Below are 19518 nucleotides of genomic sequence, written 5' to 3'. Positions count from 1 at the left end.
CGTTCAAATAATGCATGAAATATTTGGCACTGGACGTTATGTCTCTTGTTTGTGTGTCTTTAGTGATGCTCGAAACCTAAAATTTATTAAAAAACCTGATAAACAGTAAACTTTTGATTTGAAGAGTTTTTAAAATACCAGAACTGTTGAAAAAAGGGAAGTCAATTCTGCGGAAAGCCCGCCGTGCAATATTCGGTTTAATATAAAAGGCATCATCAGAATTTATTAGTACAAAATAATTCACTTGGTAAACGATTAATTCAACTGTACTAAAATTATTTGTATGTTCGCTCTAAATCAGAATGCAATACTTGCAACTTGCATTTCAGTCAAAAGTTAATTCATATGTTACAGATTAAATTTGCAATTATGATAATCATTAACAACCGGCATTGAACAAACTAATGATAATAAATGACACTTCATCAACTGTGTTCTCCATCATAGAATTGCCGTAAACGTTATTTATGTCATTTGTACATGTATTAGCGCTAAAAGACGTGAGACGTTCTGGCGTTTAACAGTGGACACGTTTTGGCGAAAAACAATTATCGGACACGTTTGGGGGTTATGAAATCGGACACGTTTGGGCAATATTGAATATAACGGACACGTTTGGGGAGAATGGACACGTTTGGGGGAATCGGACACGTTTGGGGGGATGGACACGTTTGGGAGTGTTACATATATACAGTAGCGAGAATGGACGAGTAGTTTAGATTGGCTGGAATATCAAACATATTTGTTAAAACTTAATACCCAAACGATGGTAAGGGTAAATAGTTTCAGAAGAGAAAATTGTTTTCAAGTTAAAGGACGACGATAGTCGACAGACAACGGACGCCAAGTGATGGCAGGTGAGCTGACAAAAGGAAAAATTGGGGAAACATCAATAAGACAGAAACAGTGTATATATTTGACCTCTCAACTACAAGTGTTCCTAACCCAAAACCAGTTGTATTTTCTGTCATCGACAAAAATCCGATATGTCCTTTTATTCATGTTCATACTTAACATTAAAGACAGGTTATTTTTGTGTGAGTAAAAGAAACCAATACAGATATTAGGAAGGATGTACTGATTGTAACAAAAGTCCTCTGAAATTGACCTAAAAATCATATATCTACCATTCAAAACATTTGCTTTTCTTTTAACCCTTTCGCTGCCAAACAAATTGTAAACAAAACCCCTTCAATGCCAAGGCTTTTTTTTATTGTCTTTACGATTACGCAAATAACGTCGACGTCATAGTACAGGTTTGATAGCGCCAAAAGATTTTAACTGAAAATTGGCGGGAATTCAACCTATTAATAGTTTATTTTCATATTACCGACTTTTGACTCCGAAGTTAATAATATTTAGACAGGTTACCTACTCTGTTGAAAGATATTCTGGTCCCCGTTCGAGTAAGAGCAACTAGATAAAGTAAAATCAAGCTTACAATTGGTAAAACTTTTTTTTTTTGAAGAAGGGGGGGGGGGGGGGTGGATAAACTGATTTATGTTTTCTATACATGACAAACTAATTTCACTGATTGTAAGCATGACCCTACTTCTTTCAGTTGCTCTTACTTGAATAGAGACCAGAAATGTCCTACCACAGAGAAGGTAACCTGTCTAAAATCATATACTTCAGACTGAGTCAAAAGTCCGTAATATGAAAAAGAACTATTTCAAATTAAGTTATCACTACTTATAAAAGAAAGTTTGTGATTATTCTTTATGAATAATTTCATTACATGAGCTTGGGATACAAAAGTCAAGATTCATATCATATAATCATTTATCAAGAAAGATTTTTTATTCATCAGTGTTACATCGTCTGCTGTGTTTCTTATAACATGTTTTATGAACAACTTTACGACAGAGAACACATATAATTATATATGTTTCGACCTTTTCCTGCCACCAGGGACATATCGTACAGAATATACAGAACAATCTCTTTCTTCAGTTTCGACCAGGCAATTTTCTCAAATGTTAGTTATTTCTTTCATCATTCAAGACCCCAAGAGAGGCACGATTTCTTGTCATATGATCTTCGGAAAATTCGGAAAATGTCATCAATTAATAATTATATAAAATGGAGGCGAGATCTAACATTGTGAGAGTTCTCTTAATATAAAACTTCTATCGTACCCCCGGGGGTGTTACTTCCTATATTTTTAGTGGTACGAGTGTGCCGCAAAACAGGGTCACTTTTCATGCCCTGCTGGTTAGAACAGGGTCCCTTTTTCATGTCCTGCTGGTTAGAACAGGGTCGCTTTTTCATGCCCTGTTGGTGAGAACAGGGTCTTTTTTAAACAAAGGATTTGTCTAGAACAGGATCGCTTATTTGACTGTTTAAGATACCGTCTAGAACCCGGGTCTAGAACAGCATCTATTTTATACGGTCTAGAACAGGATCATTCCCGGTGCATATTTCTGAGCGTGTCTAGAACAGGGTATACATTTTCTGAGCGTGTCTAGAACAGGGTATATTTTCAATATTTCTGTTTAGAACAGGATATGTTTTTCAATGTTTTCTGGTTATAACAGGGTATGATTTGGGAAGTGCTGTCGGCACAGTTATACCCGAAAGGATAGTCAGTAACCCCCCCCCCCGGGATCGTACCTTAATATGAAAAATAATGTGTTCGTGTTCTTAATTCTGGACAGGCGTACAATAATTATTCACTGTAATTGTAATTTAAAGTTTTATAATTGTTCACAAAGTTCTGAGGATTGTGTGCGCTTTTTTTTTTCTTTCTTTCTTTTTTTTTATAAAGACTAGTATGGAGGGATAATACGTTGAGAGAAGGGACAAAAAAATAAATGAGTAAACACATGAACCGATCGAAGATAGATTATTTGTATCTCTTGTATCCAACCCCTTGATTTATTATTTCTGTTTAACTGTTTGGCCTTTCCAATCGTATGCCGTATATATAAATATAGTCTCAAAAATTTGAACGCAGTAAAGTTTTTTCATTAAAATTTATTCCATGCATAAAAATTCACTGGTGTTTTTTTTTTAAAGGAACATGGGCTTAAAACTACCTGTTTGTTTTCAAGACAAACTTCTTCATTGAATGAATTGTTGAAAATCAGCATGAAATAGGCAATGGGTCTGGCATTTCTCGGCAGCATTCTTTTATGTCCTACATTTCTAAAATTGTGTGTGATCCCTAACTTCGGCCGGAGGATAAACACGAAACCAAGGGTTAGGATAAGCCATAATCCGGTGGATGCATTAATGGATGACGTCATTAGCTCAATTACGTCATTAATGTGCACTGCACTTTTTGGCGTACTTTTCATCTTTTCACGTTTTTGAGGTTTTTTTTAATTTTTTTTACTTGCGTTTTTTCTCACCCGTTCTTTGTAAAGGTATTTTGTTCTTATTTTAATAATTACTATCTTCTATATTTTATGTATTTACATTTTTACTTTTATTCTTTTTACTATGATACATTTTTTGAAATAAACCCTTGAAAATTTCAGGAAAGTAAGCCTAAAATGCATATATAAAATATACTGCAAAAGCGCCGAAAAAAAGAGAGTAAATTTTAGATTCTGTACTTTTAAATATAATAAAATTATTATATATCTATTATTCTATAATATTTATAAAAGGATCCTTACATAATTTTATTTTCAGTATAAATTTCATAATCCATATTTTTTAATATTGGTAAAAAAGCGCGCGAAAATTACAAGATGGAGGAATTAAATTTAGCGCAAAAACGGCGACGTCATAGTACATTACGTAGTTCATAACATTATTTCAATTGGCCGATGAATCGGCCCTTTGCAGTTGGAAAGCAGGTCACGGTTTGACCCCAAGTCTATCAGCAACAATAGAGTCACGTGACCGTGAAAATTCAGTAAAACTACGGATGAGACAAACCTCACTTTTACTCACTAAAATACCACTGTCATAGTAAAAACTTATTGATCAAAATAATCTTGAATATACATAGTTTTAACTCGTCAAAACTTACACATCAACTCAAGGTCCTTTATTCTTTATTTTATCTTCAAACTTGAAGTTTGTGTGAAAATTGTCAAGGCTCCTGATCGAAAAATCTAAATATTTTCGAGGAAACTAAAAATGATGGGCTGAATTTAAATTTAATAAAGCATCTCATTAAGACAAACACTCGATATGAATATCTAGGCAATACAGTTTTGGATACGCAAACGTCAAGTTATGTTCAACACGAAGCGGTGGTTTTTTTGCCGATTTGTGCAAGTGGTTATCTCCCCTTGATATCACCAGTCAAAAATAAAAACCCACCAAAATGAATAACAAGGAGTTTATTTTACAAAAATCAAGAAGAAAATAATAGAAAGTCGATTAACAACTATGTTATTATAATATTAAGACGAGATACTTCCCTACTTTTCAGAGAAGGATTACAGGTAAAAAATAAAAGACAAAAAATTGGTAAAAATTAGATCTAGAAACCTAGCTAAATTGATATAAATTAGCTCTGGCTGATGAAATTTACTTTCAGTTTTTAATTTTTATAATGGGATATGGGATCACTCCTAATGGATTTTTTTTTAACTACTTCTAACAATGTTTAATGCAATAAAACATACTGTATACAATTTAAATAATCTTTCTGAAAAAAAAATAGTACTGACCATTTATATTTTAAAAAAGTGGTCACAATTTAGTTTCTTCAAAGTAAAAAAGCCTTTTAACTCAAGCCTATGTTTCTTAGTTGAACAGTACAGTACTGCCTAGAAAATATCAAACAGAAAAAGGAAAAGTTTACCAAAAAAATGATAATTTTTTTTAAAAAAGTAATGCTTAAAATCATACGTGAAAGTGACATAATTTTGAATTTTAAAATCATTATTTAGAACGGACAGGATAAAGAAATAGCAATAACAAGCTATTTTTGATAATGTTTGTATGACGTATTGAAACTATATTGGTCGCAAAACCTACAAATTTTAAAATTCAAATATAATAAAAGCATGACAAGTTGAAATAAAAACTTTAAACGTCAATCTTTTAGCCGATTGATTTGGCGGACTTTTTGACGTCACGGACGACTGTAGCGCCACCTAATTAATTCCCCCTGCTATTGTTGCTGATAGAACTTGACGACAACGGACGTTTCCAAGGACTTGCTTTCCAACTGTTTGGCACTGACAGGAGTATGACTTTGGGCCGATAATCGGCCCTGTGGCACAGAACTCGTTAAACTGATAGTCGGCGTTCCTAATCAGTCTTTTCAAGACTTGTTTTCAAAACCAATTTAATGATATAAAGAGATAGTTTTACAATTATAATATGAATATTCTGCGTATAACCAGCCTGGACAACTAACTCCTGTATTTATAAATTCTGATAATTACACGAATATTTGTTCAAAAATAATCTGCCTAATTTAAAACATTTATTCTGCAATAATAATACGGTTTCAGAAAACTGGAAAAATCATGCAAATGAGAATATATTGGAGAATTCATAATAATTCCTTTTCAAGAATATTAAAAAAAGCAGATACAATCGTTTAATTTTCGAATTTGGGTTTTATTAAGCGTCCTTGATGAAATATATCCAACAAAGCGATGCGGACGCATCACATATAAAAAGTGTTGTTTGCATTTCATAAACCACTTTTTATGATTTTGCATAATTATAAGATATCGTATTTAATATATCAGATATCTTATTCATTATATCATATCTTGTTTCTGATTTATTATATCAGATATATTATATCCGATATATAGCATGAGCTATCTTATTCTCCTTGTAAAAATATTCTCCTGTCTTTTATTGTACCTGGTACTATGACAATGTTAGTAATATTTCGATCAGTCCGACTTACCGTTCACATGACAATGTTATTAATACTGGGTAAAACCGACTTACCATCCACATGGCATGCAATGTTAGTAATATTTGGGTAAGACCGACATACCATCCACATGACAATGTTATTAATACTGGGTAAGACCGATTTACCATCCATATGATATTGTTCGTAGTATTGGGTAAGACCGACTTCCGGCCACTTGCGATGTCGGAATCAGATTTTTTTTGGAACCTCATTCAAAAGGTCTCCTCTCTTAAGCGGTCACTTTTGATATTTCACGTGAGTGACTGCTTAATACAGGTTTGACTCTGATTCATATCAGAGAAACAGGCAGTATATGCCCTCAATATTAGAAATCATTCATATATGTTTGTATTAGTCAAAATTACCAGTCAATATGTGTTCTACAAGGACCACCAGTCCTTCACCTTTCATTTGATACCTTAATTACTAAAAGATATTCTACATGAGTTTGATATTTACACCGATGCGTAGGAACTATTTTGTTTTAAATATGTACTACTTTCCAGTATGTTCTTTTTTGACCGGGCCCGATTTGGTGGTGTTACATCTTACCAAGTCTGCCCGAATCATTTTGCAAAGAATTCCGCTCAAACCGGTGCTAGGGGCCGTCTTAAACTTGCAGTGAGGTGAGAGTTTTTTGCTCCGTGTAGAAGGCCTCACTGTGACTTTAAGTTGAAGAACAGCAACAAAAGGGCTATTCCTTTGCTTTTTGTGTGTTTTTTGCTGTGCATGTACTGATTTTGTGTCATGGATGGATACCCCATATCCGATGTTTTTCTATTACCATCCGCATGGCAATGTACGTTATGTTTGGGTAAGACAGACTTACCATCCATATACTTCAACAACATTGTACTTTGAAGTAATTGTTTTATCAGCTGGTTATCAGCTTTTGTTCATTTTCACGTGTAAGATGTATTATACTATTAAAACATCTGTTCTTTGAAGTTGCTTTGGTCTCTTGTTGATGTAAATGTGCGTGACTATTTAGTTGTTGTCTGTTCTCTTATTCTGTAATAATGATGTACCATCGATGATCTACACACCTAGTGACTTCCTAATTTATCCTTAATTGTAGATGATCACCTTTATGAATTTTATGTGGATGATCTAGCCACCATACTATGCTAAAAGACAAACCAAGATTTATATAGGGCAACATTCTAGGGTCAAGTGTCTATACAATTACCATTGACAACAGAGTTCATATTAGATATAAAAAAGCATTTGATTGAGACATAAACAACAAACTGCATCGCAAAGGTTGCTCCCGATTTGGAATAGGCACATTCAACAACTTATGGAAAGGTGACAATTGTTTTTAACTCAACACTTGCTCTAACTTTCAGTTAATTAAATCAGATCAGACAATACATTTTCAAACTCCATGGGTATTACAGACGACGTAACACGACCAAGTAAACAATAATCCACAATAATGTACCAAAGAATGCTTCCAATTTCTGAATCCAAGTTCAACGTGTCTATGGCTTTGTGTTTTCTGATTTAGGGCCACTAGGGAGATTGCTACAATTTTAGTATTTTTGTTCAACAGATGGAATCTACTTGCCTTTATCAAATTGCATGTCTAATGCACTTAACTATGAATGTGTAAAGTCATTCCAATTACTACTGAGTCGATACTTTTTAAAGGGGATGGTTAATATAACTAGTATCTTACTTTGATCATATTAAAATACTATGGTTTCTGAAAATAATTTCTAGTGACAAAACTAAGAAAATTTAAAGAATTAATTTGCTATAAGTTAGTGATATTTTCCCTTTAGCATATACACTCTAAACGCTGTCTGTGACACCGGAAAGTAGATTAAAAGCGGTAGCTAACCAAGTTAGTCTAAAATAAGCACTTGATTAGTAAATAAAGTCTGTCATATTAGCTAAAGATGTGAATTAATAAATACATGTAGAAAGCAATTTATTCAATAAATAAATAAAAGTTTAGACCTGACAAAATAATAACAAAACACGTAGGAAAAAGTTAAATGCATGCGGAACAGTGATTGTTGCTATATCGAAAAGGAGGTCCTTTGCTAGTCATCATTGAAATCAAGAACAACCAATGGAAATGTTACAATTTAATATCGCATTGCTGGATAAGCCAACCATGCACATAAAAGCACTTGTGTTATCCCTTGTTGATATCGCACTCCAATAGATGTGATACGAAAAATATCTACTCTGGCGGGAAATGGGAAAAAGGACACAATCAAAAGACAAACATTTGGTTTATATACCATATGCAATGTTTCTGCACCCGAGACAATAAATCTGCAACAAATCAGAAAACGGCAAGAAATTTTGAATATTTATATATATATATATATATAGTTTTGTAAATGCGTTTGATATATGTACATGTAATAGGTAATTGTCCGTTTGGAGTAAATCGCCACCCCGCTAATTAAGAAAATTGGAGAAAATGTTAAAACAAACGAACAAAAAAAAAGCAAATTGATAACGACACCCCAAAAAAAAAGGGTTACTGTAATATCATTTTGTTGTCCAAATAATCTTACATTTTGTTAAAGTTAACGTTCAAGCACCTGCTTTCTTCTCAAAGGCGAAACATTTCTGAATTTCTAGTACTTGTTTTGACAACGGAATTATTATATGACAGGAGATAAAGACAAAGTATCAAGAAAATGGTGATGAAGTAATCCAAAAATATCAAAGAAGAGACGAAATTGTTTCATCCCTTTCTGCAACGCGTATCTGTCGACTGACAAATATTTCCGACCAAAACATCTCTGAAACGAGTCCATAGGTGTTTTGAGTAGAAAATGACTGTATGAAACATCGACCATGATTTTTTTTTATATTCATTCAGCCTTTTAACAGAAATATATCCTATATTAACAGCCCGACCAGTAGCCTGTGCTTCGACACTGGCATGATTCAAAAGAAATAAATGCACAAAGTTAATGTTACAACTCTCCGGCTCATTCAGACTAAATTGACCTTTAAGGTTTTGGCTGTTCTTGCTTTTCGTGTTGGTTTTGAAACTCTACAACGCTTTATATATTGTTTTTTTTTTTTTTTGCTTTCAATGTTTATTTTTTTTTTTTTTGGCCTTTACAACGTTTTATATTCTTTACCTCCAAACTGTTTGATGACCGGTCGTAACTGCTGGAGTGGAGTAAATTCCAGAAACAAGTGTTTCACGCAAGCTTATAATTTCATTCGGTTTTTTTTAACTGCATATACATGTTGTACAACAAAGTTACAGTGACAGTTTTTATAACATCCACCATTTTGCATATTTGACAGATCTGCATTGTTACATGTTTGTTCTTAGACATTTTGTTCACATTCTAAGAAAGATACAATTGAAGAACATATATCTATTTCTAATTGCCTGTCTGTTCGTTTGCTTCTGTATTTGTTGTCATGCATTTATACATTGCTTATTTCCAGCAAAATAAAAGTGACCAGAGAGAAAAATAGAAAAAGGAAACCTATCCCTTAACAATCGTGATATGCCGAAGTAATAATAAAATCAAAGAAAAGATGGCGGTATGAACGGTCTCTTAGGAATGCTGAGTAACATGACACCGACGAGGATATGCGTGCAACAGCTAGAATTCTGACAGATAAGCGAAATACAAGAAGGAATCAATAGCTTTTACTTTCTCAAATCTCAGCAATTCAGGATAAAATCCCGAGATAGGCGGATCAATTACATAATTAAAACTTTGTCTGATATAATCAAATGTCAGTTTATACTCGTAAATCTTTGGAAAGTTCCTAAAATACGGATATGTCCCGAAAGCCACCTCTCAATACTGTATCGTAATTATAGCAATGAAACCGAAAACATCTTCCGTGATTGCAAAGCTATAAACTTGTAGTATGTTTATGAATCATATCAGTTTCTTTTGGCATCGGTTCTTTTAGATATAATTTTGAAATCGACACTGCCGATGTCTGTTTTTCATCTGAAGTCAGAATCATTTCTCGTGTAAGTGGTAATTCAATATTCTTATTTGTTGCAAAGTTAGAATGCTATATGCACCTACACACTGTAGTTCTTTTTGGCTGGTTTCACTTATCAAAATTTTATTCAATCTGCAGATTGCTGGCAATCGTAGATCTGATTTTGTATGCGGGTTAAGATCATAGCATTATGTTCTACATCGAATTTTGTTTGAAATACTTTGTTTGAAGTACTCTTGTAGCCTGCCTACTATTTAAGCCATATTCTGATCATTAATAATGGTGATAGATATGTAGACACACCATGGCGTGCATTCAAATGCATCTTCAACCATGTCTATAAACATTTGATGTTCGGTGCATTTGTCTTCCAATAAAAAAACTTGAAAGCACAGTTGAAAATATTAAATACAATTTAATTAAAATACAGATCTCTGATTTCGTTATCCTCTTATATGTACGAGCACACGAGTTTATATAGGTTTTTTATTTTAATCCGATTGTATGAAATATGATCAGTGATTTTAATTGCTCTGAATTAAACTGTCTTCTTTTTTCTCAGTTATTATATAATAGATTATTGTTTTTTGTTTTAACCTCCTATTCGAAGCTTTCTTTCAAAAACCGCTACATATTTTGAATCGTGTGCATTTGTTACGAGCACTTCGCATTTTTAACATTGCGGAATCGTATGACCTATGTACTTGGGGTATAACTAATAATGCCCCATTCAGTTTTTAGTATACATTGTTTGTAACTCTAATTATTTGTGGTTATATATTGGGACACGGTTATTTCTTTCAGGAATTTCATTTGTATTTAATACTTACTACCGTGATTTTATTCAGGATTTTTATCTTGTTATTTTCACAAAAGGTTTTAGATTTTAGAAGGAAGAGGGTGCAAAAGAGGCGATCAAAATCATAATTTGAGAAAGACTGACACCCGCCTCGACCTAAAGAAAAAGAGTAGTAGACAAACACCAGCCAAACAAAGACCACAAAAAACACTAAAGATTTACCAAAAACGAACCCCACACAAAAAAAAAATATGACATTATGTGCTTCAGAGGGGCCAACATATCCTGTATAACTTGTTAAAATTGATTGATGAAGATGAAACATGCACGGTGATAAGGTATCACACAAGAGAAGAGAGACGAATTTCGCTTTTCTACCATAAGACATTACACCACTGGTTCCATCGGTACATGTTAATTCTCTAACCCTGTAATATGACAGAGTACTTTCAAATGATTAGTTTATTTGATAAAAATGATCATGCCCGTTACAACACTTACATTAGAATTTTAAATAAAACAAAAACAACACAGAAAAAATCAAGACGTGTATCGTAAAAAACAACTAAATGTGAACTTAGGTGTTCCGAAAGAGTAGGTTCCTGCACTATTATTGGCGTCCATCGTGTGGCTCATTGTGTGTAAATATCCGATGATAAAACGCATTTGAACAAATCGGCGTGATAGCGTAAACTTTCGAATATATATATACAACTTTACCATTATGAACATTTGGTTAAATATCTTACTTGTTAACAGCAACCTTCTATCCCGTGAAGGTTCGCAATAGGAAACAAAATCCCTGGAATATCGTATCAACTGTATCAAATCGTAATATTCCTTTGTTTCGTTCGACAAAACTATATTTTAGACAAGGCATACTTTCTGCTGTTCAGTATAATTATATGAAATAGAAATACCGCTATTAGTTTTAATGTATTGTGGCATTTCCGTGTTTATGTCACTTAAATATTGGAATATCTTATGTTTCACTGTTGTGTAATAAAAATGCATGCTTTTGCAGCGATAATGTTTGAATAAAATATGAGAAAAGAAGGGGCTATACACATGACAGCTATTACGTTAAATATATTCAATACAATAAGAATACTTTGGGAACATAATCTCCCGCTTTCATACACACTTACAATGCTTCATGTGTGGGCTTACGATATCTAAAATTTGGACGGCAAACACCATATTTTAAGCAATCCGCGGGGATGTGCTTTATAAGAGTTGTTTGACAAATAAATAAAATATTAAATATCAATAAATGCACATTTAAGCCAGTAAATCGAAACTCGAATCGAAGCATATTATATATTATTATTATACTTATCGCAAAACAAAAAGACGCTACAGTATGTTTCACTGTCATCTGTCTGGACACTCCTGTAAGTTCCGCTATCATCTGTCTGGATATTACTGAAGGTTTTACTGTCATCTGTCTATACACTACTGTAAATTTCACAGTCATCTGTTTGGACATAAATGTATGTTTCAATGCCATCTGTCTGGACACTACTGAAGGTTCCGCTGTCATCTGTCTGGACATTACTAAAGGTTTTACTGTCATCTATCTGGACACTACTGAAGGTTCCGCTGTCATCTGTCTGGATATTACTGAAGGTTTTACTGTCATCTATCTGGACACTACAGTATGTTTCACTGTCATCTGTCTGGACATTCCTGTAAGTTCCGCTGTCATCTGTCTGGATATTACTGTAGGTTTTACTGTCATCTATCTGGACACTACTGTATGTTTTACAGTCATCTGTCTGGACACTACTGTATGTTTCACTGTCATCTGTCTGGACACTACTGAAGGTTTTACTGTCATCTGTCTGGACATAAATGTATGTTTCACTATCATCTGTCTGGACATTCCTGTAAGTTCTGCTGTAATCTGTCTGGATATTACTGAAGGTTTTACTGTCATCTATCTGGACACTACTGAAGGTTTCACTGTCATCTGTCTAGACACTACTGTAAATTTCACAGTCATCTGTTTGGACATAAATGTATGTTTCAATGCCATCTGTCTGGACACTACTGAAGGTTCCGCTGTCATCTGTCTGGATATTACTGAAGGTTTTACTGTCATCTATCTGGACACTACAGTATGTTTCACTGTCATCTGTCTGGACATTCCTGTAAGTTCCACTGTCATCTGTCTGGATATTACTGTAGGTTTTACTGTCATCTATCTGGACACTACTGTATGTTTTACAGTCATCTGTCTGGACACTACTGTATGTTTCACTGTTTTCTGTATGGACACTACTGAAGGTTTTACTGTCATCTGTCTGGACATAAATGTATGTTTCACTGTCATCTGTCTGGACATTCCTGTAAATTCCGCTGTCATCTGTCTGGATATTACTGTAGGTTTTACTGTCATCTGTCTGGATATTACTGTAGGTTTAACTGTCATCTGTCGAGACATTACTGTAGGTTTTACTGTCATCTTTCTGGACACTACTGTATGTTTCACTGTCATCTGTCTGGACACTACTGTAGATTCCACCGTCATCTATCTGGACACTACTGAAGGTTTCACTTTCATCTATCTGGACACTACTAAAAGTTTCACTGTCATCTGTCTGGACATAACTGTAGGTTTCACTGTGATCTATCTGGATAATTCAGTAGATTTTACTGTCATCTGTCTGGATATTACAGTGGGTTTTACTGTCATCTTTCTGGACACTACTGTAGGTTTCACTGTCATCTGTCTGGAAACTACAGTAGGTTTAACTGTTATCTGTCTGGACACCGATGAAGGTTTCACTGTCATCTGTCTGGACATTACTGTAGGTTTCACTATCATCTGTCTAGAGAAAACTACTGAAAGTTATACTGTCATCTGCGTGGACATTACTGTAGGTTTTACTGTCATATGTCTGGACACTACAATAGGTTTCATATTCATCTGCCTGGACACTACTGAAGGTTTCACTGTCATCTATCTGGACACTACTGAAGGTTTCATCGTCATCTGTCTGAACACTACTGTAGATGTCACAGTCATCTGTCTGGACACAACTGAAGGTTTCATTGTCATCTGTATGGACATTACTGCAGATTTAACTGTCATCTGTCTGGACACTACAGTAGGTTCCACTGTCATCTGTCTGGACATTACTGAAGGTTTCACTGTCATCTGTCTGGACACTACTGCAGGTTATACTGGCATCTGTCTGGACATTACTGTATGTTTAACTGTCAACTGTCTGGACATTACTGTAGGTTTCACTGTCATCTGTCTGGACACTACTGAAGGTTTCACAGTCATCTGTCTGGACACTACTGTAGGTTTCACTGTCATCTGTCTGGACATTACTGTATGTTTCAATGCAATTTGTCTAGACACTACTGAAGGTTTCACAGTCATCTGTCTGGACACTACTGAAGGTTTCACTGTCATCTGTCTGGACATAAATGTATGTTTCACTGTCATCTGTCTGGACACTACTGAAGGTTTCACTGTCATCTGTCTGGACACTACTGAAGGTTTCACAGTCATCTATCTGGACTCTACTTAAGGTTTCACTGTCATCTGTCTGGACATAAATGTATGTTTCACTGTCATCTGTCTGGACATAAATGTATGTTTCACTGTCATCTGTCTGGACACTACTGAAGGTTTCACAGTCATCTGTCTGGACACTACTGAAGGTTTCACAGTCATCTGTCTGGACACTACTGAAGGTTTCACTGTCATCTGTCTGGACACTACTGAAGGTTTCACAGTCATCTATCTGGACTCTACTTAAGGTTTCACTGTCATCTGTCTGGACATAAATGTATGTTTCACTGTCATCTGTCTGGACATAAATGTATGTTTCACTGTCATCTGTCTGGACACTACTGAAGGTTTCACAGTCATCTGTCTGGACACTACTGAAGGTTTCACAGTCATCTGTCTGGACACTACTGAAGGTTTCACTGTCATCTGTCTGGACATAAATGTATGTTTCACTGTCATATGTCTGGACACTACTGAAGGTTTCACTGTCATCTGTCTGGACACTACTGAAGGTTTCACAGTCATCCATCTGGACTCTACTGAAGGTTTCACTGTCATCTGTCTGGACACTACAGTAGGTTCCACTGTCATCTGTCTGGACATTACTGAAGGTTTCACTGTCATCTGTCTGGACATAAATGTATGTTTCACAGTCATCTATCTGGACACTACTGTATGTTTCACTGTTATCTGTCTGGACACTACTGTTTGTTTAACTGTCATCTGTCTGGACACTACTGTTTGTTTCACTGTCATCTATCTGGACACTACTGTATGTTTCACTGTTATCTGTCAGGACACTACTGAAGGTTTCACTGTCATCTGTCTGGACATAAATGTATGTTTCACTGCCATCTGTCTGGACACTACTGTTTGTTTCACTGTCATATGTCTGGACACTACTGAAGGTTTCATTGTCATCTGTCTGGACATAAATGTATGTTTCACTGATATCTGTCTGGACACTACTGTATGTTTCACTGTCATCTGTCTGGACATTACTGTATGTTTAAGTGTCATCTGTCTGGATATTACTGTAGTTTTGACTTCCATCTGTCTGGACCATAAGTAGGTTTCACTTCCATCTGTCTGGACACTACAATAGGTTTCACTTCAATCTGTCTGGACACTACAGTAGGATTCGCTTCCATCTGTCTGGGCACTACAGTAGGCATAACTGTCATCTGTCAGGACAATACAGTAGGTTTCGCTGTCATCTGTCTGTACACTACAGTAGGTTTCACTTCTATCTGTCTGGACATTACAGTAGGTTTCACTTCAATCTGTCTGGACATTACAACAGGTTTCACTTCCATCTGTCTGGACACTACAGTAGGGATAACTGTCATCTGTCTGGACAATACAGTAGGTTTCGCTGTTATCTGTCTTGACGCTACAAGGTTTCACTGTGATCTGTCTGGATAATACAGTAGATTTCACTGTCATATGTATGGATACTGCGGTAGGTTTAACTGTCATTTGTTTGGACAATACATGAGTTAAGCAATACAATGATTTCAGTGTTTGTAACTTGAAACTTGTAATCAATCAGAGAGTTTAGATACTAGTTTTCTATTCATGTATGTATGGAATCTGTAGTATAAACACAAATTTCCGATTTCAAATTTGGTAATGAAATTCGAACAGATGTGTGTAATTGTTTTAAATTATTTCGATTCTTGCGATTACTTATGGCCTAAACCAGAAAGTAAATATATATATATTTTTGCATGACATTGATTCAGGAATCATAAAACGTCTCGGTAAAGACACATGAATATTTGTTGTACATTGATTCAGGAATCATAAAACGTCTGGGTGAAGACACAGAAATATTTGATTCAGGAATCATCAAACGTCTTGGTAAAGACACAGGAATATTTGTATTACATTGATTCAGGAATAATAAAACGTTTGGGTAAAGACACAGGAATATTTGCATTCCAGTGATTCAGGAATCATAAATCGGTAGGGTAAAGACACTGAAATATTTGTATTATATTGATTCAGGAATATAAAAAATGTTTGGATGAAGACACAGGAATATTTGTATAACATTGATGCAGGAATCATAAAACGTCTGGGTCAAGACACAGGGGTATATGTATTACTTTGATTCGGGAATCATAAAAGGTCTTGGTGAAGACACAGGATTATTTGTATTACATTGATTCAGGAATCATAAAACATCTGGGTAAAGACACAGGAATATTTGCATTACATTGATACAGGAATCATAAAACGTCTGGGTGAAGACACAGAAATATTTGATCCAGGAATCATCAAACGTCTTGGTAAAGACACAGGAATATTTGTATTACATTGATTCAGGAATAATAAAACGTTTGGGTAAAGACACAGGAATATTTGTATTCCAGTGATTCAGGAATCATAAATCGGTAGGGTAAAGACACAGAAATATTTGTATTATATTGATTCAGGAATATAAAAAATGTCTGGATGAAGAAACAGGAATATTTGTATAACATTGATGCAGGAATCATAAAACGTCTGGGTAAAGACACAGGGGTATATGTATTACTTTGATTCGGGAATCATAAAAGGTCTTGGTGAAGACACAGGATTATTTGTATTACATTGATTCAGGAATCATAAAACATCTGGGTAAAGACACAGGAATATTTGCATTACATTGATACAGGAATCATAAAACGTCTGGGTGAAGACACAGAAATATTTGATTCAGGAATCATCAAACGTCTTGGTAAAGACACAGGAATATTTGTATTACATTGATTCAGGAATAATAAAACGTTTGGGTAAAGACACAGGAATATTTGTATTCCAGTGATTCAGGAATCATAAATCGGTAGGGTAAAGAAACAGAAATATTTGTATTATATTGATTCAGGAATATAAAAAATGTCTGGATGAAGACACAGGAATATTTGTATAACATTGATGCAGGAATCATAAAACGTCTGGGTAAAGACACAGGGGTATATGTATTACTTTGATTCGGGAATCATAAAAGGTCTTGGTGAAGACACAGGATTATTTGTATTACATTGATTCAGGAATCATAAAACATCTGGGTAAAGACACAGGAATATTTGCATTACATTGATACAGGAATCATAAAACGTCTGGGTGAAGACACAGAAATATTTGATTCAGGAATCATCAAACGTCTTGGTAAAGACACAGGAATATTTGTTTTACATTATTTCAGGAATAATAAAACGTTTGGGTTAAGACACAGAAATATTTGTATTCCAGTGATTTAGGAATCATAAATCGGTGGGGTAAAGACACAGAAATATTTGTATTATATTGATTCAGGAATATTAAAACGTCTGGATGAAGACACAGGAACATTTGTATAACATTGATTCAGGAATCATAAAACGTCTGGATAAAGACACAGGGGTATATGTATTACTTTGATTCGGGAATCATAAAAGGTCTTGGTTAAGACACATAATTATTTGTAATACATTGATTCAGGAATCATAAAACGTCTTCGTTAAGACACAGGAATATTTGTATAACATTGATTCAGGACTCATAAATCGTCTGAGTAAATAAAGGCAACAGTAGTATACCGGTGTTCAAAAGTTATAAATCGATTGAGAGAAAACAAGTCCGGGTAACAAACTTAAACCGAGGGAAATATTTGTATTATATTGATTCAGGAATATTAAAACGTCTGGGTGAAGACACAGGAATATTTGTGTTACATTGATTCAGGAATCATCAAAAGTCTATGCAAAAACACAGGAATAATTACATTACTTTTATTCAGGAATCATAAAACGTCTTGGTAAAGACACAGGGGTTTATGTATTACTTTGATTCGAGAATCATAAAAAGTCTTGGTGAAGACACAGGATTATTTGTAGTACATTGATTCAGGAATCATAAAACGTCTTGGTAAAGACACAGGAATATTCGGGAATAGATCACGTTCGGTACTTAGCAGACAGACGACATAGATGTTAAACCACAATCTAAGACGTGGTACAAATGTCATTAGTTAGTTTAGACACAGACACATCGTATAGATAAACCACATTCGTGATCGTGTCCATAAAATGTACGGAGTGTCATTTCTAATCTTTCCTCCTAATAACTCTGTTGGAGCAGTTTCTGCGTAAGGAGCCCACTCCTGTATATGAAGCCCGTATAGTGTGAACATGCACGAGTTTATCTTATCAATTGAGATATGTAAACACCATACGACGGAGCAGATGTAATGTTACTGCTGAGAAATGGGAACTTGATAATTGGGAAGATGAAATCATCACGTTTGTCATAGATTTTAGTGTGCAGTCGTCCATCTGTGAGGATAAATACAAGGTATGAAGCAGTCCTTCTTGTATCAGTAGTATCCTTAATTTCAAGTTCACTGGGATATATGAGATGCAAGTACTGACTGAAAGATGGGTTATTCAGTGATAGGACATCATCAATATCTGAAAGTAAAATTAAAGAATTTTGCAAGGTTCTTTTTCTTTTTTTCTTTTAGAAGGTTCTGAATGAATTCTGCTTCATACGAGTACAAAAACAAGTCGGCAAGAAGGGGTGCACAATTAGTACCCATTGGAATACCGACTGTCTGTTGAAATATCAATCATCCAAACTCAACAAATATATTGTTGATTAAAAAGTCCAGCATTTTGATAATATCATCGTCACTGTATTTTCTGATAGAATCAGTGTGGTTCTTCACAAAATAAGAATTATTATAACCCAAAACAAGAAATTTATATCTACGATTCCCATTTTTATAGAAAAAAGCTCTTTTTAATGAGATGATGAAGTCGATCTTTCAATTGAGCATGGGGAATAGTAGTGTAAAGCGTAGAAAAGTCAAAGGTCTTAGTGTTCTGCAAAATTGCAGAGATTGTGATCTAAGATTTAGCAGTAGATCTTTAGAATTTTTGAGAATCCACATCTGATTGACACCACTGGTTGAATATATCTCATCACAATATTTTTGAAATCATCTTTTACTGTAGAAAGAATAGTAGTCAACAATTTAGAAAGATGTTTAGTCGAACATTTTGATGATCCAGCTATGTATCGTTCTTTATATAGAGTTTTGTGAAGTTTTGGTATCCAGTATAATGACGGTAGATTTTTCTTCGTTTTCTTTGATGTTATTACTAAATGAAAGGAGGACAGATCTGTGATTTTGTAAAATTTCATCCTTTGTAAATGATGTTAAAGAATATGTAGGATTACCAGTTGTGCTGTTTATTCCAAGCTCTTTTGTGAGACATTGCAAATAATGTTTTTTACATACGAAGACAATATTATTACAGGCTTTATTTGCTGGAACTATGACATATTTGGCATGCAAAGAGGACAAAGCATCCACAACCTCCGGGTTCTTGAATGGGTTAGAAACCCTTGTGCTCATATTAC

The 19518-nt window shown here is 34.6% G+C and overlaps 1 protein-coding gene across 1 annotated transcript; it reads right to left on the bottom strand.

Moving 5' to 3' along the window:
- Positions 1–12046: 12046 nt before the first annotated feature.
- LOC127726003 (uncharacterized) lies at positions 12047–13938 on the bottom strand. Its single transcript, XM_052233301.1, has 5 exons — positions 13838–13938; positions 13475–13676; positions 13043–13234; positions 12614–12904; positions 12047–12442 (listed from the first exon to the last, which is right to left on the bottom strand). Exons 1-5 carry the CDS (start codon positions 13936–13938, stop codon positions 12047–12049), a joined length of 1182 nt encoding a protein of 393 aa, XP_052089261.1.
- Positions 13939–19518: the final 5580 nt, after the last annotated feature.

Source organism: Mytilus californianus, unplaced genomic scaffold (assembly GCF_021869535.1).
Source record: "Mytilus californianus isolate M0D057914Y unplaced genomic scaffold, xbMytCali1.0.p SCAF_15, whole genome shotgun sequence".
Taxonomy (NCBI): Eukaryota; Metazoa; Mollusca; class Bivalvia; order Mytilida; family Mytilidae; genus Mytilus; species Mytilus californianus.
Note: the sequence above shows the minus strand (reverse complement) of the source record. Positions and strands in the feature narration are given on the sequence as shown.